The sequence below is a fragment of the Ciona robusta genome, chromosome 5, assembly GCF_009617815.1.
Source record: "Ciona robusta chromosome 5, ASM961781v2".
NCBI lineage: Eukaryota > Metazoa > Chordata > Ascidiacea > Phlebobranchia > Cionidae > Ciona > Ciona robusta.
In genome coordinates, this window is record NC_143239.1 from 3,177,149 (window position 1) to 3,203,816 (window position 26,668).

The 26,668-nt window shown below is 31.8% G+C and overlaps 1 protein-coding gene across 2 annotated transcripts in view; it reads left to right on the top strand.

Moving 5' to 3' along the window:
- LOC149735632 (uncharacterized) overlaps nt 1-25,105 on the top strand; it is a 42,324-nt gene extending 17,219 nt beyond the window's left edge. The window contains exons 13-34 of one of the 2 annotated variants that reach the window (XM_089878566.1): nt 81-260; nt 855-1,031; nt 7,796-7,975; nt 8,545-8,727; nt 9,298-9,474; nt 13,508-13,732; nt 15,709-15,895; nt 16,452-16,602; nt 16,983-17,067; nt 17,398-17,471; nt 18,305-18,439; nt 18,952-19,089; nt 19,455-19,621; nt 20,018-20,153; nt 20,735-20,881; nt 21,160-21,253; nt 21,462-21,538; nt 22,127-22,261; nt 22,500-22,658; nt 23,003-23,127; nt 23,491-23,626; nt 24,170-25,105. In XM_089878566.1, coding sequence (XP_089734692.1) covers nt 81-260; nt 855-1,031; nt 7,796-7,975; nt 8,545-8,727; nt 9,298-9,474; nt 13,508-13,732; nt 15,709-15,895; nt 16,452-16,602; nt 16,983-17,067; nt 17,398-17,471; nt 18,305-18,439; nt 18,952-19,089; nt 19,455-19,621; nt 20,018-20,153; nt 20,735-20,881; nt 21,160-21,253; nt 21,462-21,538; nt 22,127-22,261; nt 22,500-22,658; nt 23,003-23,127; nt 23,491-23,626; nt 24,170-24,244 — 3,143 coding nt within the window. In that variant the 3' untranslated portion in view covers nt 24,245-25,105. The remainder of the gene's footprint in view (nt 1-80; nt 261-854; nt 1,032-7,795; nt 7,976-8,544; nt 8,728-9,297; nt 9,475-13,507; nt 13,733-15,708; nt 15,896-16,451; nt 16,603-16,982; nt 17,068-17,397; nt 17,472-18,304; nt 18,440-18,951; nt 19,090-19,454; nt 19,622-20,017; nt 20,154-20,734; nt 20,882-21,159; nt 21,254-21,461; nt 21,539-22,126; nt 22,262-22,499; nt 22,659-23,002; nt 23,128-23,490; nt 23,627-24,169) is intronic. The other variant, XM_089878567.1, reaches the window with a different exon arrangement.
- Nucleotides 25,106-26,668: the final 1,563 nt, after the last annotated feature.

A 26,668-nucleotide genomic window follows, 5' to 3' on the forward strand; every position in this document is an offset into this window, starting at 1 on the left:
CCAAAACCCACGTTTCTTGGCGTACCTCAATGTAGGACCTCACTGACACAGGCTAGAACGTCATATATTTTTTTGTGCAGGAATCCAGTGCTTAGAAGTTGCACAGCGGCGATCCCATGGTTCAGTGAAATGCACAGATGGTCGAATGTTTGGTTCACAATGTAACTACACATGCAACCGCGGATATTCACTATCTGGTGATTCACTTACACACTGCACTGCTGATGGAACATGGGATAAAAGGCCTCCAGTCTGTCAACGTAAGTTTGTTAAAAAAAAAATTAGAAAAATAAAAATTTCATATTTTTTAGAATATCATTAGAAGGTTTACATAAGTTTGTTTACTCAAAAAACGCATTTTTTTTGTATTTTGATAAATACATCTACTTGTCTCAAAATAGGCTTATTTAATAAATTCCAGCATCCATATTATAGCAATATATGCTGTTGCTGCCAAGTGTATTTTATTTAATTTAATAAAGGTCTTAGAACAATTTATCATTTTGCTGACCTACATTTCAACGTCCTATCCTTTTCGAAATCACCAGGATAACTTTATTTATATTATCCGTGCTGTGGTGCAATCACGAAAGCAACCTGTTGTGTCGACGAGTTGAGCATCAATATAAACTGATATATTTTATGACGTGGGTTCGGGTTCGCCTTGGCACATCCCTAGTATGCATGCCTACCCATGTTAAGGGCTTATACTGCTATGGTTTGTGTTTAAAATGCATGGTTTGTAATCGAATATGTGGTTGAAATCACAAAAAGGCTTGTGGCATATGCTCATTGGTCCTATCCTTTTCAAAATCACCAGGATAACTTTATTTATATTATCCACTTTTTCGCAGGTGTGTTTTGTCCCAACTTAACTGGACTTAATTATGGTGAAACACAATGCACCGATGGTTCTTACTATGGAAGTAGATGTAGGTTCTCATGTAGTCAGGGATATGAACTTATTGGAGAAGTAGAAACTAACTGTAACCTCAACCGAACATGGAGTAAACAGTCACCTTACTGTGAACGTGAGTTGTATTTGTTTTATATTTGATATCTCAATGCTTGGGCCAGTGGCGCAGCCAGAAAAAAAAATAAGGGTTTAATCAAAAAGTTTTAAATTTAATTTTTTTTTTAAATTTTTTTTTTGGTTTAAAAGGAGGGGGGTCGCGACCCCCTAAACCTCCTCCCCCTGGCTGCGCCACTGCTTGTTGCATATATGAGCACTATACTTACTGTAGCTGCTCAAATTTGCTAAAAAAATTTTTGCTTAAATTTTGCTTAAATAGTATTTGCTTAAATTTTTGATCGGTAGACAGTTGTTTCCTATGGTAGTAATTCAAAGGTATTATTATTGTATTTATTATTTGTATTTGTTATTATTATTGGAGACCTGCTATGCATAGGTGCCTAATTTTTGGAAAACCAGGGTGGTCTTTAGGCCGCGATTAAGTTATTACCTTTATTGGTGTTTTACCAATTAACCTGTTACCATGTCATTATGTAGAGCAATTATTCACATAGGTATCATACATGATCCAGGGGTATGCATGCCTACCCATGTTAAGGGCTTATACTGCTATGGTTTGTGTTTAAAATGCATGATTTGTAATCGAATATGTGGTTGAAATCACAAAACGGCTTGTGGCATATGCTCATTGGGCAGGGTGTTTATCGCTAGTCGAAATTGCTCGGACCCACTGGTCTCTAATCAGGAACAAAAAGAGTGTCATCCACAAAAGAAAAACAAAATCTATTTAGTATTTTTATTACTTCAAAATAAACACAAAATAACACAGACACCAATTTTAAACTGTCATCCAGTACACACACCCCACAAACAGGAGATGTTCTAAATTCGTAAGTCCTTTATGTTTGCTGTCTCAAGTTTCAATCAGATTCGAAGGTCCGGTGTGCTAGCAGAACCTGGGGGGTGTGTATCATTGTTGGTACATGCCCCTTCCAGAGGTGGGAAGTGCAATGTACTGCTTCTGCAGGAGTAAAACTATGAACACATAATCAATACATCCGACTTACCCCGCTAGCCACAATTAGACCTTCATTTTTAGGCCTACTGTCTCCCATTATTGTCTGGTAATTTTAAACCTAAAAAGACACAAATATTTTCTTAAAACTTTAAAGTGAAAATTAATAAAAAATTTAAATGAAAAATTTTAATATATAATATTCATAAATATATAACACAAGTGTTAAGGGTAGTTTTGCTTATGTATTTGCTCTAATATATTGGTGAAAACCCTCATTAAAAAACATTGCTCTAATCATTAGTTACAAAAACCCCACAAATCGTAGAAACATTCTCTCCGACACATATATATTTCTTGCTTGGTGAATCATTAACTGGAGGTCCGGGGAGCTAGCAGAACCTAAAGGGGCGATGTCGCAACCTTCTATCGATGCGAATATATGCCACCATGTCTTCTACTTACCTACGAAACGTGCCCCTTCCTGCTACAAGTGAAAAACGCGAGATGAGAAAAATGCTGAAAACACAAATCAAAGATGCTTAACCTATAAACAAACTAACAAACAAATATTACTAAAGAAACCTACTCAAAAGTTGAAAATCAATGACAAATGTTGAAGCTCTATCCCTATCTATGTGAACACTAACTTGAAAGCTGATGAAATGAACAATGATGATACCAACAATGATGATACCACAGTACTACTGTGCGCCATTCCCCTGTTAGCCCCAATTCGACTTCCACCTTTTATTTTCTTAAACTAATAAATCTTAACGGAATTCTCTTAAAACTGTAGTTACCTATTAAAAAGAATTAGGGTCTTTTAAATTAGCTGAACCATAAAAACATTTGTAGGTAGGCTTTAACTAAATATTAATTACAATGGTAAAATGATTTTACTGGTAACAATGACTTTGATTATACCTTTCTGATACCACAGTTGTACTGTGGGCTGTTTCCATGTTAGAGTTGAAGCATTAAGCCACACATTACGCATACTTCGGCTCCAAATTTGATTACACAATCTTCAGCAATGTTAATTGTTACGCTCACAGTGAAAGTCACATTAACTAATAATGACTACCAAAAAAGTTTCATTTATTCTGGTTTTATGTTAAGATCAGGGCAGTTAGGTAATTTTTAACTAAAACGCATATGAGAATTTCTTATAACCTATAATGACATTGATTAAAAACTAAAATCAAATACATTCTATAACATTCATGAGTAATGCAGCAATAAAAACTTTATCAGACTTGTCAAGCAGCAACAGCTTATATATTTATAAGTTATGATACTGTACTTGTTCTACAGCAGTAATTCACAAAAATTAAATTAAAAAAATCTTGTTTAAACAAATATTTATATTTAAACAAATGTTTATATTGGTGTATACAAGCAAACAATAAATTGCAAAACTATTGTATGCCTGGTCCATTAACCCCACAAATAGGAGAACTTTTCTCTTCAACACCTATATATTTTCCCGCTACATTACACTTGAATAGAGGTCCGCTTACTATCAGAACCTCCAGGACTATGTCGCGACAGGACTTGATTAGTCGTTAATATATGTTGGATAGTGGTGCCTATGAACTTAAAAATTTCCTAAATAGCGGCCATTTGACCTATAGTGCACCATTCTCTGTTAGCACAAATTAGACCTCCACTTTTACCAATTGTCTTATGTTAATAAACTTTATGGGATTTTTTTTTCTAGCAGGATATTGTTTATAAAAAGTTGCTGAAGCTTGTGTTTAGCTGGCTACAGAAGCTTTAATAATTAACCAATTTTCAGAAGTATATCTATCTTGTTATATTTTTAAACAGCAATGAACAATAGAAAAAATGGAATAAAATAATAATTAAATATAGTTTCACTGATATTAGTTATTATAAACTTGTGCTTTGATTTAAATGAAATCTATGTTCTCTAATTAAGAATCTATTTCCTTTTTTTATAGTTAGTAGTTACTAATTACCTTAAAATTATATAGTTACTCTTTTTTGTTACTAATTACATTAAAAACAATAATACTAATTACATTAAACTGAAGCGCCAGGCAACATTTACATATAAAACCTTAAATCCAAATACACTACAAAGCCTACAGAAGAGAAACTTTTCTGCTTGTACCTTATATTTCACTCAGTTATTATATACCAAGTTGCCAGGAGGTCCGGGTGCTTATAAGAACAGTGGGCTACCGTATGGATACAACATTTCATTACGATCACAATAGCCATCCCAACAAATGCTACTCTGAGAAAATCAACCCACCAACATTGCATTGCAAACTGAAATCAAAAGTAGAACTTTGAATAGTGAAACCAAAGCATCAACCTTCTAATTAGGCCAATTCCACCTCAAAATTTATATCTCAATCATCAATTTATACTAAAACACTACAAGTCACATTAAATTGTTATAGATAACCTAAAATTAAACCTTAAGATTTAATTCTGACTATATGTTAAGATCCAGGGCCCTTGGCAGTTCGCGAATTTTTAACCTAAAGATCATATGAGACTTTCTTATAACTGAACGTCTCAGTGGGTTTCTCATGGGCCATAAACCCCACAAATCCTAGAAACATTTCTTTTAACACTTATAAATAGCTGGCTTGGTTATAGCTGACTTGGAGGTCCGGGGTATGACAAAACTGAATATACCAAGTGTAAAATGTGGCTTGCATGTACAATGCTGATGGCACATCTGCATATACAATGCTGATGGCACCTCTGCATATACAATGCTGATGGCACATAAGGAAAAAAGTACCACATATCCATGGGTGTGGTCAAACTAATACTTCAAAGGTTTATATCTTCAAAGGTTAAAACTTGAGGAGTGTCATTCAAATATAAACACACAATCTTGCGCATTACACCGTCAACCGCAATTCGACCTCCACTTTTATTCTCTTATACTAAAGCCTGTATTGAATAATATTAAATAATTTAACTAACCCTTAAAAAAGAATCACAGGTTTTGTAAATTTGCTTATCCATAAGCCGTAGTTAGGCTTTGCCTATATTTTCCTAAACTTTCAAATTGTTAAAATAAATTTACCCTTGTAAAAAATGCATTATACACCCCAGATTTATATGGTTATCCTCTAATTTAACACTAGTTTCAAAGTGTGAGTTCAATGCATATTTTGAGCATGAGCGCCCCACAAATAGGAGAAGTTTCTGTTTAACTGCATACTTAAGTCGCGCATGGTTAAGAACTAAGTGAAGATCCGGTGAGATAATTAACCTTCTATCCACCTTCAAAATAATATTGGGTACGAGTTTGTTGTATAATGTATGTTACTCAGAATTCGACCTTCATTTTATACCTGCAAACAATAAAATCAAATTCTTTCGTTTTACTGCGTTAATCCGGTATTATATATTTATCGCTTCTATACACTTCAATGGAGGTCCGGGGTGCTATCAGACCACTAGGGGCGATGTCGCAACTTTCTATCGATGCGATCAAATGCCACCATGTCTTCTACCATTGAACCATGCCCCTTCCTGCTACAAGTGAATGATCACTAGATGAGAGAAATTATGAAAACACCACTTGCAAGAGGAAAACAAACAAAAACTGTTGAAGCTTTATCCCTATCTGTGTGAACACTGACTTGAAGGCTCTTGCGCCATTCAATCTGGGTGCATCGTTCTTCTGTTAGCCCCAATTAGACCTCCACTTTTAACAATTTTCTTGAATTAATAAACTTAATGGGGTTTCTTAACAGCATTGCTGATATTAGTTATTATAAACTTGGGGTATTTTGGTCTAAATGAAAATTTAAATAATTGTTCTCTAATTAAGAATCTATTTCCTTTTCTTTATAGTTTAGTAAAAATATAAAACTAATACACCACGCTGCCTACAAACAAGAGAAACTTTTCTACCAGTACCTTCTTATATTTCACCAAGTAATTCTATACCAAGTTATCAAGAGGTCTGGGTGCTTATAAGAACAGTAGGCTATCGTACGGATACAACATTATGATCGTAATAGCATCCTAATAAATAATACTCTAGGAAAATTTAAAAAAATAGAACTTTGAAGAGTAAAACCAAAGCATCAACTTGCAAATTAGGTCAATTCCACCTCACAATTTATATCCCACAATCATCAGTTCATACTAAAACAGTAAAAGTCTAAAGTCACATTAACTTGTGATATCAACCTTAAAATTAAACCTTAAGATTTAATTCTGACTATATGTTAAGATCCAGGGCCCTTGACAGTTCGTGAATTTTTAACCTAAATATCATAATTATGAGACTTTCTTATAACCAGGGGCAAACTTGTTTTTATTGGAAGGGGGGGAGCAATTTTTTATTTCTCTCGCAACCACAGTTGTAAAGAATTCATAAGTTTTTCACTGTGGTCATGAGGCATATGTTTATTTAACTAAGCATAGTCTTAATATAAACCGTAGTGTCCAAAATTGTCCAATTAAGGATTATAATGCTTGCGAGTCAAGTAAACGAAATGGGTTATAATACATTTATAAATGCATTCTACCTACTTTGTGACCGAACCCACATCATTGGGTATTTTTAATTAGTTTATTAACAACCCAGTAAAAAAAAAAAAATATATATATGCTAATTTTGTTACGTGCTCATTCAGCTGTGCTCTCTTGTTTTCACCTAAATATAAAAATATATATACAGCTGTGCTCTCTTGTTTTCACCTAAATATCAAAATATATTTACCCCACCGTTGGTTTATGTACCTGCCAATAATAAAATTGAAAAATAAAATTAAAACCGTCATATTTTTGCTTTGAATTAAACTTATCATTGGGTTTTTCATGGGCCATAAACCCCACAAATACTAGAAACATTTCTTTCAATACAAATAAATAGCTAGATTGGATAAGATCAAAGTGGAGGTCCGGGGGTATGACAGATGACAATATACCAACATTAAAATGTGTCTTGCAGTATTCTCCTGCACAGCACATATACTCACCTTGACTACTCAAACAGGTAGAAGCCCTTTGAGTGTCAACATAATCGCTCGCGTCCTGCGCTTGCACTGTCAACCTGCAATTCGACCTCCACTTTTGTTCTTTATTAAACAATATTAAAAAATTACCTAACCCTTAAAAATAAATACAGGTTTTGTAAATTAGTTTATCCATAAGCCTCCGTGGATAGCTTTTGCCTATATTTTCCTGAATTTTAAAATTGTTGTAATGAATTTACGCTTGTAACTTTCATAATAAGTTAATAAAAATAATAAAAAAAATATTGATTTTGGAAAAAACAAGCCGACTATACAGAAATTGAAATATTAATATAAAGGTTAAATTTGACGCTATATATATTAGAATACATTACACACCCCAGATTTATATAATTATCCTCCAATTTAACCCTAGTTTAGAAATGTTACAGTTCAATGCATATTTTGAGCATAAGCGCCCCACAAATAGGAGAAGTTTCTGCTTAACTGCATACTTAAGTCGCGCATGGTTAAGGTCTAAGTGAAGGTCCGGTGAGGTAGCAGACCTTTTGTCTTCCTAGCAGCAAATAATAAGTTTAAATGAACAGTGTATTGTATGTAGTACTCCCAGTTACTCACAATTCGACCTCCATTTTACATAATCTACATAAATTAAACACCATCCATTATACCATTTACATACACAAGCAAAGTTAAAAATTATCAATCACAAAAAAACGCGATGGTCCAAATAATAATAATATTCCATTACAAAAAATATTTATATATGATATCTCAATCGTATTACGTTTTGGCATTCATTTTCACATTTTTAATTTTCAGGCATCACATGTTTTCCACGCTTCAGCAATCCTAGTAATGGACGCGTCAGTTGTTCAGACAACAGCAACTTTGGCTCCAGGTGTAACTTTCACTGTGAGGGAGGCTTTAGACTCAATGGAGCTTTACACACAACTTGTAATGCTGATGGCTGGTCTGTTGGAGAAGCCCCTACATGTACAAGTGAGTTTGTTCTGTGCTTATATATTGTAAAAGTGGTGGGAGAAGATGGGACACCTTTGCATTCTATTTTCTCGTCCCGTTCGGCAGTCAACAAAGAACATTCAAAGAATTATAAAACCGTACGCTCATGACCCCCATAAATAATTGTTAATTGTTTAAAACACGATCAGGATGTTTGGATATTGTGTGTCCCGTCTTCCTCCCACCTTACCACATTAACTCAAATTGTGATTATGTAATGCTGCAAAAACTAATTATCATGTAGTTAGTGTACGTTAAAGTCACAGCTAATCAAACCTGTCTAAAACGTCAATGGTTTGATTGCGATTTAGAAAACACGTTTGTTTACTTGTGAAAATTTCTCAACCGATATAAATTTTGGAAATTTTCAACTGATTTGATTCAAAGCTATATATTTTTCTTTTTATTGCAGTTAACATTTATTGATAAAATATAAAATGGTATAATTTTTTCTTAATGCAGTTTTACAACTTTATTGATTAAGTATGAACCTTTGTATATTCAACTCTACTTTTTATTGCCAATTTTTACCCATGACTGTTCCGCAGAAATTACATGTCCGATTGAGGCCAATAGGTTATTGCATGGCACAGAGAGTTGCGACCGCTCAAACGAATATCTATCGGAGTGTCAATACAACTGTATTGCTGGTTATGAGTTGGTTGGGACACAGTTTCAAAGAACATGCAATATAGATGGGGAATGGTCAGCTCCAAGACCTATCTGTCAGGGTAAGTTTATTGTATGTTGAACCAGATTGTATTTTTAAACTGGGTACTAGTTTAAATTATGCTAAACAAGTTTGCAATTGTGTTTTAAATCAGGTACTAGTTTAATATTCTAAAATTAATTTGATATACATATAGTAAGAGACATTTGATATATATAGATTTAAGATGCACTAAAATAGTTCACTGTTTGATACTTTTATAGATAAAATTCATTAACCTGTCAGCTTCTATAAAAGTCTTTTTTTTTAAATCTGTCCCTTTATTTAAATCTGTAACTTAATTTCCTATTATACTGCATTTTAAAGAAGTTGTGTTTATCCCAAGAAAAAACATATAGTAGGGTGGGAAAAGATGGGACACCTTTTCATTCTATTTTCCCATCCCATTTAGTAGTAAACAAAGAACATTTAAAGAATTATAAAACCGTGTCCTCAGGACTTTTATAGACCGTTATTAATTGTTAAAATCACCATCAGGATATTTAGATATTATACACTAAAGATGTCCCATTCCCCACTCTACTATATCTAACTTGTATTATACACATTCAAACTAAATTTATACCTTCAGAAATCAAATGCCCAGTTCTGCGTGGAATACCTCATGGTGATGTTGTATGTAAAGGCAGCAGAGGTGTGGGGTCAGAATGTAGGTACGTGTGTGACCCACAGTATAGGATCAGGGGAAACTCCAGAGTAAGATGCACTGATACTAAGAAATGGGAACCTGATGTTACACCTATTTGTGGTAAGTGTTTCTTTGCGTAATTTTATGTATGCTAGTTATAATATTAATAGTGACTTTTATTTGTCCTCCGATTACGGTAGCGAAGATTTAGAAATATTTTAAACGAAAGACAAAATATATTGACAAAACAACAGTTGTTAAAACACGCTTACAATTAAAAACATATTTACAATTTGTTGGAAGAATATAAGCGGTGTTGTTACATCAGCGGACAAAAAAGCCATTTATTTTAATTAAGTTAAATTTCTAATAGAAACGAAAGTGTACATAAAGTTTGAGTTAAGTGGGGGGTTTTGGAAAACCACAATACTCTGTAGTGCATATGTCAATGTTATTGCCCATAATTGGTGCATTATCACCAATTTACATGTTGCTATGTGTGCCTAGATTATTTATATAGAGTATCATAATTAATTTTTGGTGCATTTCGTGCATACCCATGTTATGTTTAAAAATACTATTAATAGTTAAGTTAGGGAACTGTGTTAAACAGATTTGTTTTGATTGTGTTGCTAAATTGGTTGTGATTGCTTCTGAATAACTGTATAAACTCATATTCAAACTTCTTTTTATGAGATTTAAATGCCTATTTTTCACAAATTTACCTGTTAATATGTGTACCCAGATTATTGCTATAGACTATAGAGCAGGGGTTCCCAAACTTATTTTATTGCGGGCCAATATGTGAAATCATAATTATGCGTCGGGCAAGGTTCTCCTTGCTATATTGGCGTTTTGGGAACCCCTGCTATAGAGTATCAGAATTGATTCCAGGTCATGCATGTTAAGCACTTATGCTTATTAAGCCTTAATTCAGGCAACATATTTTTTGTTTTATTTTGTTGCAAAATTAGTTGTGATTATCACTGGATAACTGAATGAATTCATATTCAAGATGGCCAATTCTGAATCTGTCTGTTTAGATTTGGCCTTTATAGGCAACTGCAAGTATATACAGTTTTGTTGTTATTGGATTTATGTTATATAAGGGTCATTGTATGTGAAAGGTTTAATCAATATTGAGCTTTGATAAATTAGTTCATTTGAACATACAGAGTGTTGTATATCACTGACAGTGAAATATAAGACCACAGACTGCAAGCAGAGAGAAAGAAGATACTTTTGTCTTACATAAAGAAACTTTTGTCATTTGATCAACCCGGTTTGTTCAGGTTTCAAAGGAGTTATTTGAATGAACTAATTATAAAGTATGAATAAAAGGGGAAGTCTTTATAGAGTGAAAGACTTTTAACTATTCAGTTTCTTTAGTCAGTTTTCAGCAGAAACTTAATGTAGGTTTTGTGTCTTCTGGTTAGTTTAACTAATGTGTAGTATTTTATTTTAGGCAAATCTCAACTGATTGTTTAACATAATATATGTAACAAATTTGTTGCTTGTTTCAAAAAAAAAAAAAAAAAAAATTAACCTTAAGTTTTTCAAAAAAGTAAATAGAATGAAAATCTCATTTAACCTTAAGTTGAGTACAACGATACAGGCCAGGAACAAATCAGAATTGTTAGGTTTAAATTGCTTGAATTGCTTGAGTGAGTTTGTATATGTAATGAAAGCAGAAGCAAGTACTTTCAAGGGAATGATTTGTCAAAGTAAAGTTCCTATATTCTCTTTTGTGTTTTCAAGCATATCTTTTATCAAAGTATATCATGTAAGTTCTTTAAACAGAATCACTTGCAAGTTGTTCCTGTTTTAGAACGTTATAACATAGTTGATTTAAACATAGAAAAAAGCAGAACTTCTGAATAATAATTTAAGGTGCTTATAAAACTTGTGAAAAACAGCAAAATGCAGGGCAAAATGGAACAGGAAAAGTACTTTTATTTCTTTTCTTTAATAAGAGTAATATAAGAATAAGGTTATACAAGAAGCAGATTCCAGCGCCTGTTTATAAACAAATATGTATGATATTAAAATGATTTAGTATAAAAAGTGTTGTCCACTTTGTAACATGAAAGATTTTTACCTTATTGAGCACAACTAATATTGGCTTTTGGTCATGTTTGCTCTGTTCTCATAAAAACTTGTTTGCCAACAAGAATCTCTCAATGTCCAGTTTACTATCGCACAAGGAAGTAGGACTTCTCCCTTAGCGGCAAGGTCGTCTGAAAACAAGTTTTATTTTTGCATTCCAAAAGAGTTTTTTTTGCTATTTATAACAGTACTGATGTTTCAACATCCTATACAGGTCATCAAGTCAAAATATTATTACTGTAATAAATTGCCAGAAAACGTGTTTTGGAATTACGATTTCGTACAATTAAATTTATGTAATATATTTTGCTTTTGCTATTGTACAGTGTTAGAAATATAAATATTGTGTTAAAATGACCAACTCGTCTGTATGGAATACATCTGTTATATTAAGTTCAGAGGAACTTATTTATAATTTTACAAGCCTTGAAAATAGTGGTAGCTATAGTGGCAGTGAAGGTAAGTAAATTAAATTGTGTTGTATATTTTTAATAAACATAGATTTTCAGGTCTCTTTTCATTAATTTCTCTCTGTTTTAACTATTATAATTTTTCTTTTTTTTAATAAAAAAATATATTTATTATTTTTATATATAGTTTTATTGTTGGGTTACATAAAAATACATTTAAACTTACTATACAACTTATTCACCTAGTATTACATTCATATTAAATTTTACAACATATGTGTTTATAAATCATATTTCCTGAGTTTTATTATGACATCACAATGTTGAGGGAAGGGATCCATGTAAGGAGAAATACACAACAAGAACTCTTGACATTGTATCCCAGCAGTGATGCTCATATTTCTTGTTTTATCATGGCCAGTGTATTACACTAATATGTGTTTGGTAAACACTGTTTTAGAGCAAACAGTGGTAAAGGTGAATGATTTACAAGGCTCTTGTCAATGTTAAAAGCCTATGATTACTTTGCAGTACAGTGCTAGAGGTATCTGTCATTTAGTAAGCGCCATGTGTCAGAAATACAACAAGAATATTCAAGTACAACCATTTTACTCATAAGTCTGCAGTGTTTAAACCAGCAATGCTAAAATTTTGCTATTAAGTTACTGAGATTTTGTTATTAACTTTAAATTACCACCTTGCAAGTAAAATTAGACGCCAACCACGGTATTTCTGAGTAATCTTAGCATAGCCAGAGGTGCGAGTGTAGTGTTGCCAGTGCTATTTCCGATGCATTAATATTGTATGAGAGTACTGTGTACTTTCTCTCACCGGCAATCCTGCTTAAGTGCCCTAGCTACCCACAAGTAGCTGACTGGTATAAGCTTACATTGCAGAGCAGGGCAAGATGTTTAAAGTGTATGGATTTTTGTCAACCAATTAGGTTCTTGAATATACGTTCACAGGTTCACTGTATGGTATACATTTTGACAGCCTTAAGGGTTTTAATTAGTGTGAGCCTGGAGTTTATAAATATGTTAAAGAATAAATGTATTTAGTCAGTATATTTGTGTATATTACACCTAGAAGTTTTTACACTCAAGAAATATGTCAGGTATTTTACATTTTGTTAAATTTTTGGTAAAAGTGAATTTTAGGCTGTACAAAATTATTGTTTGTTCAGAATAATTAATATTGAATTGATTGTGGTTTATTTAATTATAAATTACATTATCTAAGAAACGTGATCTGTATTGTTGTAACCTAATATATATCTCTTATACACCATTGATTGGACTTGATTATTGTTTGCTGCATATTTAGTAGCACTTAGTTTAGCACGTGGATAAAGTTTCTTATTTTTTTGTAAACAAACTTCAGCAAATCAAGTCTAGTTATATTGTTCACAAATATATACTGCCCCGATTTAATGTACAGTTTTCTTTACCACAGAATTTCATTTCTATTCAAATATACCACATTAAAATACATTTTTAACATATGACTAATCTTAGTGCTTGCAGCATTTTGTCAGTTGATTAAAATCCAGCATTCAACTTTATTCCATCTTACTGTTACAATTTAATGCATTTTTATTTTTTCTATTAAAATTAAAAATCATCAATTTTTTTTTCTAGAACTTTCTCCAACAATTCCATCAACTACCACAGCCCCTCCTACAACAACAACATTATCAACAACAACAACGGAAAGAACAACAACAACAACAACAACACCCCCACCTACAACAACAACAACAACCCCTTTCTCCACCCTCCCACCCACAACAACATACATACCACCCTTTGATGTTGTAGGGGAAGCCACAGATCCACCAGAGCCTGTAGCACCCTCTGTACCAGGTAAATAACGTTTATATATACTAATACTGTTGCTGCAATGGTAAAGAATCTTTATATATAGTGTTGCTGTCATGGTATAGAATCTTTATATATATTGTTACTGCCATGGTATATTATACTTGTTTTATAAGTGCCTGTTATATATTGTGAGTTTTTTACGGTTGTATTAGTGTTTTTTTACAATTTTTTGAAAGTTTAATTCCGTTAAACAGGACGAATACATAATTTAATGTTTGAAATCATCTGTAATTCCTTAGTCAGTGTGTAAATCTATACCATAAAATCCTATTTATTTATAGAATAGAATTATTTATTTTTAATAGAGTGTTTAGGTGTTTACCATAAAATCCTAGTTATAGTAGGGTGGGGGAAGATGGGACACCTTTTCAATCTATTTTCTCCTCCAATTTGGTAGTAAACAAACAATCAACGATTTTTTATAAAACTTTATCCTCACGGCTTCAATAGATGGTTGTTAATGGTTTAAAACACGATCAGGATATTTGGTTATTATGTGTGAAAGGTGTCCCATTTTCCCCCACCCTACTATATTTATAGAATAGAACTAGTTACCGTACAACCATATATGAAATGGACAACATTTTCCGCATAACCAATATATTATTATTCAAAACATAAATTAAAACCAACAATCTCACATTATGACATCACAGTTGGTCATCTCAAGTCCACTATACAAACAAATAATGTTTGAATAATTTCCTCAAGTTATTTCAAGTGTTCATACTTGAGTAATTATAGAACATCAGGCCACTGGACATAATTTGTGTGTCTGAACATAATTTCTGTTTAAATCAGCGCTTCCCAAACTTTTCTAAAAATTTTGTCTGGTTGACTCTTTGCAAAAATTTTGATATTTCGCAGCCCCATAAAAATTAATAAACGCTGTAGAAAAAAATGCAAAACCACACCAATGAAAGAAAAAGTAAAACTATCATATAGAGTACCCCCTAAAAATTGCTGTATGGACCTCACTTGGACTGCGTGCCAAGTTTGGGAACCGCTGGTTTACCTGGTAAAAAAATAACAACCCATTTGTTCCTACTACAAATTCTCAAATATAATTTACATTTTAAATTTTCTTTATTGTTTTAGTCTATATGGATGGGGTCCTATGGCAAGGCAAACCATGGGGTTTAAGCCAAAATTTGCATATTACGTTGGACTAGGGGTTTACAAACTAGTAAAATTGATGTTTTAAATTTTTTTTATCACTCCAGTCTCTATGGATGGGGTCCTATGGCAAGGCAAACCATGGGGTTTTTAGGTCAGAGTTGGCATATCCTATTAGACTTATGTATTGGATGTATATTATAGTATTGGTTTTAGAGCAGGATTCAAAAATCAATTTTTATCGATAGTTCGATTCATTGTTAAAGTAGAATAGAGAAAGTACATCCCATATTGGCTTGTGTCGTTTTGTAAATGATTTATAAGACTCTCAGGAAACATTGATACCGCTGCCTCTGTGGAAAATATTTGGAAAATTTGGAGTATTTTTTCAAGGATGAGGCAACATTTTTTCCTAACTCCAATATTTTATTTTTTGTTGTCAAAATTCATACATTCCAACAATATTTGCTAAATTTATTTTATAAAAACATATACATCATAAAATTTAAAAAAACAAACTTTTAAACTGATGCAAGCATAGTTCAATTTTTACTAAATGTGTTTTTTTATTGTTTAAGTGCAAAATAGCATAGATGCAAAAATCGAACTTATTGGTTCTAATGTTAAAAATTACTACACCGCAGAAAATTCCAAATTTTAGAGTATTTTTTTATTTTTATGGCTAAAATTTTTACCCAAACCTATTATTTTATCTTTTGAGAGTAAAAATTCATAAATTTTAACAATTATTACTGCATTATATTGCATTTATTTTATAAATTTCCACAAAAATTTGAAACTTGAGCCATTTAAAACGTTTTACCCAATTTTTTTATCACTAGCCAAAGGTCCGTTGGATGGCACGAACACTGAACCCCCTGTAGCCCCCTCTGCTGGTGGCATTCCAATAATCCCAATCGCAGTGAGCATCGTCGTGGTCGTCCTCATTATTGTTGGGATCACTCTCTTCATAGTTTGGAGGCGAAGGAGCAGAAAGCCAAAGTTTAAAAACGGATACCTTTCAAATAAGTAAGGGCATATTTTGTTTTTGGGGAAAGATATTCTTATAAAAGAAAAAAAAGTTACAAATTTATTGTTTATGAAAATAATCAACTATCACCGCATGGCAGATAAAACAATGTTTTTTTAATAAAATCACTGTTTTTTGTTAAAGATTTTTTTTAATGTTGCTAAAAATATATTAATCCTTGTTAGAAAAAGCAATAGTTTAAAGACAAATTTTGTTAAAATTAACTGCAAAAAACTATACCAACACAAAAATAAATGCTATACATAATATACAGTATCGAATTATTTTACAAAACAACTCAAATTTAAAACTGCTTAAAGCATGCAAAACTTCTTTAAAGTTGCTAAATAAAAATATATAAGTTTTTTCAAGTTTTATGAGTTTCAAAGCAATCATTCGAAAAAAAAATTGTTACAATAAATTGCAAAAAATTAGAATTTAAAATTGCCTTTTGAAAGCATGACAAACTTTTTCCTTACCCATTAGTTTACAGTATTTCATGTATTTCATGCAGCAATTCAGCAAATAAATTATTTATTTTTGTTTTGTTTTCAGTATTCGCTATGATAACAGTGATCAACTGCAGAAGTTGGTACCCAACGGATCCTCGAACAGAAGATACCCAGCAATACCTATCGATAGACTTGAGTCTGAATTTACAAGGAAACACGCGGATGATGATAAACTATTCAGAGAGGAATATTCTGTATGTAGTTTCAATAATGTTTTTCTATACTTTTTCTACAGTAGTGTGACTTTTTTGTATTTTAGGCTACATTGTGTGTTTTATAGTACACATTTCTTTAATGTATTACAAATTTACAATGGTTTTTATTATACTGTGTTTTTTGGTGTATTCTAAAACACGTTGTATGTTCTATAATATAGTACAGGTCTCTTTAATATGAAGTTTAAATGGGTTTCTAAAGCACTCACACCTAGGGGGCCTAGAATACGACTAGTTTTTCTCTATAACCCCCAAAAAATATCACTTTTTGAAAAATAAAAATTTCGATGTTTAATAACAAAAAATATGTGTTTGAACGATTTAATTTTTATTTTTGAAAAAAATGTTTTAATTTATAGAATATTCCAGAAGGCGTTGGTTCTCGGGATCATGGCGGTAAATCCCATAATAAAGATAAGAACAGATACACCAATGTTATCCCATGTAAGATTATTTCTTGTGTAAGATTATTTTACGTATAACGTTTTTTTTTTCGGTAAAAAAGACTGATTATTTAGTTGTTTGTAGTTTTTCATTATTTTTTTATAGTTTAATTTCAGTTTAAAATGAATATTTTTTTATATTTATGTGTTTTAGAGTATTTTTTCGCTTATTAAAGACTAATTTTGAACAAAACAATCAATAAAAACAAACCAATCACAAAATAATTAATATTATTAAAAAATAAAAAGAACTATCACAAAATAATTAATATTAATAAAAAAATAATAGTTCTATCACAAAATAATAAATAACATTGCTTTATATTCACAGTCGATCACTCACGAGTGGTGTTACCAAAATCAACAAACACAGATGGCGATTACATCAATGCTTCATTTGTAGACGTGAGTCACGTTTTTCTCCATTTATTTATCATTTAATTGAAAAACAATTCTTTAAACCTACTTATTTCTCCCTAATGTGAAATTAATTTTTTTGAGTCATAAATTATATTTGAACGTTATCAGTTATTGCCATGATTTAGGTTTGCATATTACATATTTTAACCATGAGTCATTTAGTAAACTTTCTATTTTAATGAGTTTTTAATTTTGAATGTGAAGATTAAATGGTTAATCTGTAACTTTCATAAAAAGGCTGGTTAGTTAGCGTTTTGTTTAAACAGCATCTCAGGTAATAAGTTCACCAATACAATATTACATAGAAGTTAAAGTATGTGTTTGGTACCTGAAGGTACTGGGTTCAAAGCTTGATGCTGCCACCATTGTTTTCTTTTTGTGTGTGTGTGTGTATTGTTAAACGAAATACCAAGTGATAATTTTTTCCACTCAGTTGTCACTACTAAGATATAGTTGTTTACATTACAATTACAAAAACAAAACAATTTTACAAAAAAAAATTTCTAACCTGTATATTTTGGAAGACTATTAAATAAGACACCCATGTTATATAGTAGGTTGGGGTAAGATAGGACACCTTTTCATTCTATTTTCTCGTCCCATTTAGTAATAAAAAAAGAATATTCAAAAAATTATAAAACCATATCTTCACGACTCCCATAGACCATTGTTAATTGTTTAAAACACAATCAGGATATATTATTTTTTTGTGCTAAAGGTGTCCCATCTTACCGCACAGTACCATAAATAAGTTGCCCACTAAATAAATCAACTATCTTTATCCTTTTATTAAATAAGCAAATTTTTGTCTTAAACAGGGTTATAAACACAAAGGCAAGTTCATAGCAGCACAAGGGCCCAAAGATGGCACCATCAATGACTTCTGGAGGATGATTTGGGACCAAAACGTCACAACTATTATAATGGTTACAAACTTGAAGGAGAACAACGAGGTTATTGTTTAACAAATTAACAACTTTCATAACTAAACCATTAATAACTGCATTTTGCAAAAAGAATACTAACTGCATTCTGCCTGGATTATTTGTTTTTTCAAAAGCTGTACTGTTACTGGTATAACCATTATACAATGGTGTATATCGTTATAAAATAGCTCTATTTGTACAGTATAACAAAAAGAAAGAAATTAACAGCTTGGATGGCTGAATTATTAATATTGGGTGTTATTTCAATACGTGCATGGAGTTTTGGATCCCAAGACCTTGTGTAACTATTATTTAACTAAGTCAATTTAGTTTCTTGTTTGTTAAATCTGCTTAATTTACTTAATATTTATTAATCAACATTTTTCCTTGAGTTTTAACTGCAACCCAGCCTTGCCTGCATTTATTGGATTAGTGATTTCATAAAATGCTGTCGTGTTAGTACTAGTATTATAAGCAATAATAAAATAGTTTATATCGTTAAAGAAAAGCCCCCATTTGTAAAGCTCTTTTCGTTTCAGAATTGTAATCTTTTGCAGCCGAAGTGTGCACAGTATTGGCCACAATCTGGTAGTTCTATCTATGGAGACTTGAGCGTGGTGTATACGGGTGAGAACCACTTGGTGGATTACACTATTCGAAAGTTTACAATACAACAGGTAAAAAATGTTTTTTCTACTGCTATTACCAACAGGCATATTTTTTCTGACATAAAATAGACAAAAATTATATTCAAAACCAACGTTTCGTCTGCCATATGGCGAAGTTTTATCAACATTAAATAATTTCTAATAAAAGAAATACAAATACTAAAACCCTTTATCTTATTTATTATTATAATTTATCACTTTTACAGTAAAAATATTCGAATTTTTTTTAAAAAATATTTTCTGTTCCACATGATAGTTTTTTTTTTATTATTTATGCCAGGAAAAATGGGATTTACAAAACTGCAAAAAAAAATAAAAAATTGGCTCAATCCTACAATACAAAAAAAAAATTATTCGAATTTTTTTTTCTACAGTGTAAAGGTGAGGCTACACTCAGTGTTCGACGAAATATGATTCAATATCATTTCACAAGTTGGCCAGATTTTGGGGTACCTAAGTCCCCATCAGGCATTCTTAAGTTTATGAGGAAAATAAAACACGGTAGTCCCACTGGCTATGGAGCAGTGGTTGTCCATTGCAGGTGCGAAAAGAAAATATATATGTTTTTAAGTTTTAACATTTTTTTTTATGTTTTTTCTTAATTAGACTAAAAGAACTGGGAAAGTTATTTTTATGTAGGTGACTGTTATTTTTTACTGTCTTAGTGCACCTAAAGTGGTTTAAATAAGTTAAAATTGTCAATTTTTAGTTCATTTCTGGCTTTAATACAGATTTTACTGCAGTGGTCACTAATGAGTTGTCTAAATTGTCTGCCATACAGAAAACAATTACCCACAAAGATAAATACATGATAACTCATATGAGGGCACAAAGTGTATAAAGTGAAACCTCTGCGTCATATAGATTGTGGTTTTCCGGCCAGACGAGGATAAAGCTAGTGACATTTATTTATTCACTCAACCCTTTTTTACTACAGTGCTGGTGTTGGTAGGACAGGCACATACATATGCATTGATGCCATGGTGGATATGATGTTACGTGAGGGAAAAGTTGACGTTTATAGTTTCGTTACACAAATGAGGAACCAACGACCGGAGATGGTGCAGACAGAGGTGACTTTTGTTTGGAAAAAAAATAAACGTTTTTACTTAAAAGTTCATATAAATATGTTTATTCGTTGTCAGACGTTTTAAGCTGTTTATAAATAGGATTTGTGTTTGAATATATAAACATGTAACTGTAAAAAGTGTTTAATGTTTCCTTTTGCTGTATAAATACTGGTGTTGAAACTATGATAGGGTTTGTTCAGTAGCCTTCAGTATGGTATATGCCACTTAGATTTCTTATTAAAAATTAAAAAATGTTCTTGTTATAGTATAGAAAGTGTTTTAAAGTTATACATATGAATAACCGTTTAAGTAGTAGGCCAACTCAAGCCTATGACATGCCTCGTCATAGGACCTCACCTATACAATATAGAACATATGCATATATTAAACAAGTTACATGCTATTTAACAAGTTATATTTAACCTATTAAATTTAAAAAGTTACATTCAACATATAAAACATAGAAAAGTCACATTAATGTCAAAAAGGTTACATTTAACCTAATAAAAGTAAAAAGGCACTTTAATGTAAAAAAAGATACACTAAAAATCAAGTTAAATTTAACATTATTTATTCCCTTACAGCAACAATACATCTTCATATACCAAGCCTTACTTGAACACCATCTGTATGGAGATACAGAAGTGGAAGCCACGGAAGTCAACAACCATATCGATGAACTAAGTCAGAGAATGCCGGGAAATGTTACGGGCATGGAGCATGAATTTAAAGTAAGACTGTATTTTTAATATAGTAGGGTGGGGGAAGATAGCACATGATATCCAAGTATCCTGATCGTGTTTTAAACAATTAAAAACGGTCTATTGGAGTCGTAAGGATACAGTTTTAAAATATTTTGAATGTTCTTTGTTTACTACTGAATGGGCAAAATCAAGCAAGTTTTTTTCAGGACATAATAGTAAATGTACTTTAACAGATATTTGTTACCAAAACTTCATTAGAATTCTACAAATAAATTGTTATAAATATAAAATTTGTTATTTCATAGAAATTGACGACAATTCGGATCCAAAAAGATCAGATGAGAGCTGGTAACCATCCAGCTAACATGAGGAAAAATAGAGTTTTGTTGATTCTGCCATGTAAGTATATTGGTGTAGTGGGGATACGTTTACAGTCATTTTTTGTAAATTTACAATTATTTTTCATAAGTTTACGGTCATTTTTATAAGTTTACAGTCATTAATACATACCTTTATAGAAATGATACCACATATACACACAACACCTTTTATAGTATTATACATTTATTTCAAAAAAATCTTATAAAAAATTCATAAAATTTTCCAGATGATTGGAACAGAGCAATTCTTCCAGTGAGGCGAGGACTTGAAAACTCGGATTACATAAACGCTTCGTACATCGACGTAAGTGATCGCTTTCTCTCATCAAATTTTCATTTGCCTCGTAACATGCCTATAAAATATTTAGTGCATAACATTTGCATGAAATGAAAAAAATGTTTTTGTTTTTTTTGTTGAGCTTGTGTATGCATATAGTGTATAACAAGCCTTGATACTGTAGTAGCATTCAGTTAAGTTTTATATCTTATATTTTGTTTGTAACTTGTAGGTGTTTTACCTTTTTTTATATTTAAACAGTCTCTTTAAGGTAAAAAAATATCATTTTTTCCCAGCTTGTAAATGTCCTTCTGTTTTATCTAAAGCTTTAGTATGTTAATGTTTGTTCATGTTGTATTTACTGTTATATTATAAAAAAACAGTTGTTGATACTGCCCTAACCTATGTTTTAAAAATCCCAAATTCCAATTTTAATTTCTTAGCATAACTGGTACTCTTAAAATATTAAATTAATGTATGTTAAACTTATATAAATTGTAAAAATAATAAAACAGTGATCATTTTACAACTAAGCAACAAATAAAAAACAAAATTTACAAAAATACATAATAATGTATTGTTTAAAAATTTCAAAGTTTTTTTAAATAATTTCAGGGTTACCGACAAAAAGATGCGTACATCGCCACCCAGGGACCCCTCCCACACACAATCGAAGACTTCTGGAGGTTAATATGGGAAACCAAGTCAGCTTCTATAGTTATGCTGACTGAACTTGTTGAGAGGGGGCAGGTGAAATAAAAATATTTTTATAAAATTTCAAGTTTTTTTTAAAATTAAATTACGATAAACTCAACTTAATGAAAACGAAAACAATATAGATTTTTTTTTTTACAAAATTAAATAGTGCCATTTAAAATATCTCAAACTGAAAAAAAAATATTTTAACATGTTAATAACTGCATTTACAGAAAAAATACTGTAAAAAACATCTATTTTTATTTAAAATCTGATATTTTTTTTCTTCTAGGCTAAATGTGAGCAGTACTGGCCAAATGAAGGAACATTAGTTTACGGAGATTTGAACGTACAACTTAAAATAGAAGAAGAATTAGATAATTATACAACACGAGATTTCATTATTACAAATAATACCGATCATACTGAAAGAAAACAAATGGTTAGACAGGTAAGGCAAACGATTTTATCGTCTGTTTGGTGGTAAAAAAAATAAAAAAATTACTTAAAATAAAAGATGTTAAAATTTCTTACGAATAATTTGTGTTTTTCTTGTTGTACTGTAGCTTACCATGTGGACCCATATTTCCATACTTATTAAAAAACCTTTTTAAACCATAATATTTCTACATTCATAAAATTGTTCAGATTTTATTTTGTTTTTTTAAACAATGTTTTGATTTAAAAAATTTTTTTTTTAAATCTTGTAAAATTTTGAAAAATCTGTTTACAGCGCCATCTGTTTTATTTTATAATTTTAAATTTTCATAGAATAAAAACTTTATTTTTTTCCAGTTTCACTACCATGGATGGCCTGAGACTGGACCTCCCAGTTCCGGTTTCAGCATGATCAGTCTGGTTGAGCAAGTACAAAAACAACAGCAATCATCAGGCAACCATCCTATTACTATACACTGCAGGTGGGGCTGGTATATGTTGTTAGATAGTGGTAGGGCTGTTCTATATGGGTTAAGGCCTACTGAATAAACTATGCCTGTTTTACTTTCCACCAAGATAACTCTTAAAAACGTATCATAAATAAGAAAGAAATTTTACGCCCCTTTTTTTACAAAATTGTTAAACTTTTACTGACCCCCTATAAAGTAACAAAATTGGGAACCACTGTACTAGGGAATGTGGTACTTAATCTAAGTAAAGTCATTGATAATCTATTAAAATACTGTTTACTGAAACGCATACCACAATAACTTGACTTACAAAATTTGTATCTTCAAATTTGTTACTTATTTTTAACATTATTTTTAACACGTTCTATTATACAGTGCTGGTGCTGGTAGAACGGGTGCTTTCTGTGCGCTCTCTACTGCCCTCGAGCAAGTGAAAGCAGAAGGGGTGCTCGATATGTTTCAGATTGTGAAATGTCTTCGTATGCAACGCCCACATATGGTGCAAAATTTGGTAAGATGTTTGATATGAATGAATGTAACTTATTTTATCCGTGTGTGGCCTGAAAAAGACAGCCATTAAAACATGGGTGTTTATACACTTTGTGCCAGTTTACAGGTTACCATGTATGTTACTTTGTAGGTTTTTTTTATGTATAGCTGATAATGTGGACAACCCATTAGTGATACATTAATATGGCACTTTATAATTGTAATTGTATTTGAAGAGTTTTTTCTATTTTTATGGTTGTGGCAGCCGTTTTTTACATGGGTGTTCTGTTTGGTATACCTCCTGCCCGCTTTTAAGTTACCACATTATTTTGTAAACATTTGGTTTTTGGTGTTTTTTTCTCTATGACTTTCAAATTGGGACAACCCATTAGCGACCACTGGGTTAAAGCAATGACTGTCAAGTTTTTCCCCCAAGGACTCAAACCCATAACAAATCGGATGTTCTTTAATTAATGCAAATGCTCTAACAGACAATAAGCATATGTTGAATAAATTAATATTCCTACATTTAAATCTTATAACACAAGTTTTTACTTTATTACAGGAACAATATGAATTCTGTTATCGCGCCGTGCAAGAATACATTGACTCAATGAGTGAATATTACAACTTTAAGTGAATTCAATTCAAAATAAACTCATAGCGCAAACAGCAGGAGTTGACCAGAGCTCCAACAAGAGAAGACGCATACAGCCCAAAAAATTAGCGGAAACAGGACAAAAATTGAAAAAATTCGCATTAGGAAATGAAAAAATCTCATACAAATTTTGCAACTGACATTGGTGTACCAAAAATAGCAAAATGCACTGCGTAGTGTAATGAATTAAGTTTGTATTTAGTATTCTAAGTTTTAAATGCGCTTTCATACAAACCATTTGATTTTTAATATTTTTAACCTTTCATCTTTTAACACTAAACACGGCACTCAACTGTAGGTACTATTTTATTAACTGTTTTTCCAGTAAGGTGCATTCAGTTTTTGATTGCCACAAGCATAATTCCAGCTGTATTTTATGCACAGGGCGTAAGAAAACTTTTAAAGTCTTATTTTCCTAATGAAAAGTAACATTTGATGGTTTGAGATAGGTATAGATTGAAAGCGTTTGGTGCTAATATATGATAAGGATCTGTAATTGCTTGAAGGGAAATGTATCATTAAAAAAGCGTTGTGTGCGTATGGTAAAGACGCTCTTCATATTTTGTGTTTCAGCGACCGTGTTTTCTTTATCTTACCTTTTTTGCGCTTCTTTTTATTTATGAAATAAATCACTTTTATTATTATTTTGCTTCCGTATAATTGTGCACACCGTTGTTTTCAATTTTCGTTGGATTTTAATTCCTTCGAATTTCACAGCACTCCATTATTTGTGAACAGCGTCGTCGTGTGGACACGTCAACGCCATTCGTTGTTTCCAACCGTTCTCGCTGCCCCTCAATGTTTTATGAGCGTCGTTTAACAATACAAGACGTTTAACAGCCAGCATTGTTTTATTTTCTTGATAATTTCAGTAAAAAGGAAAGAGTGCAGTACTGTGGAGTAAGATAGGTACCGTTAGCACATAATATTCCATATTTTCTAATCCTATTTTTAACATTTAACAACCCTCTTTTAGAATCACAAGGCTGCGATTTATCCTCGAAGGGCGAAGTAACGGCAGTTATTATAACACAGTTGTTCTGTTACACCTCGTGCCCGCTTACGAGTTATCACATCATCACACGTGTAACTAAGTGAATGACTACGTTTTTTTTTTAACGGCTGGCTGATTAGAAAACCTGTAAAGGAATACTGGAGTGAAGCAAATTCCGTTAAGTGTGGTTGGCCAAAGACAGTTGTAGCAGCGTCAAGCCTCAAGCTGGTAACCAATCAAGGATTTGGTGGTGTATGCAGGTGCGTTAATCATTGCCTTACGGCGCCGGCTTTTTTTCGTTACCAAAACTTTTAGTTAGCCGCTCTAGGAGCAAGAGAAAAAAATCAAACCGAAACTTTATCTCTAAATTGCTGCTCTCGTTTTCCCGCTTTAGGTAAGTTTTCATTATTTGTTAACTAGAATGTGATTATAACGCTAAGATTAATTTATTATGCTATGAAGCTACGATGATCTTTTTGGTACTGCATTAGTAGCAACCGATAGTTTAATAACTAAGATATATTTTCATGTTAAAAACTGTCTCATCTCCCACACAAATATGCTTCACTTTTCTAAGGCTTTCAAACTGGCTTCTAAACAAAATTTCCATAAACGTGGCAAAAATTTAAAATTACGTAAAACCGCTGCAAGGAATAATGATTTTCCCGCTTTTACAATTTTTTGTATAGTTTTTCTCTTTTTTCTCCTTTTCCCTAGGAATTCGGCGTGTAATCTGTCAAAGGCGTTAATTGCCCTTTCCTACCTAAAAGATAATTACCCTCGTTTTTACACAAAGTCCTTGCAACGTGTGGCAGTCACACCACGCTGCAGTTCAGATGAAGTCGGTTCTACAGCAGCAGGTTGGGATTATACTTCTTTCTACAAAGTTAAGTTTTTTTCCTGCATTGTTATTATATTACCAGCTATAATGTTTACATTCAGTTATACAACATTACTATTAGCTGTTTCACATATTAATGCTACTAACTGTTTTACAAATTACCTATATAGTACTCAACAAATTACTTATATTACTACTAATGATTTTACAGACTAGCTATATTACCTATTTTACTACTGTTTTATAACCTAATCGTATTGGTATTGTTTTAAAAGATAACTAATACTACAATCTTAACTTAAAGTAGCGTATTTTGATATTAAAAATAATCGTATTTAACCCTATTAATAAGCAAAGATTTTTATTTGCGTCACTTGCAATCACTTGCTTTGTGACGTAATTTTGTCGCATTATGCTCGATATGTAACCAAAAGTTACAACCAAAAACCGAATCGTTGCGCCAAAATTTCGTCTTTTCGCCTCGAATACGCAAGTTCACTCGTTTACGTTTTGCTGCGTCACACGTGCGCGCTTGCAACGTTTCAATGCGGTTTGTTTTACACTTGCGTTT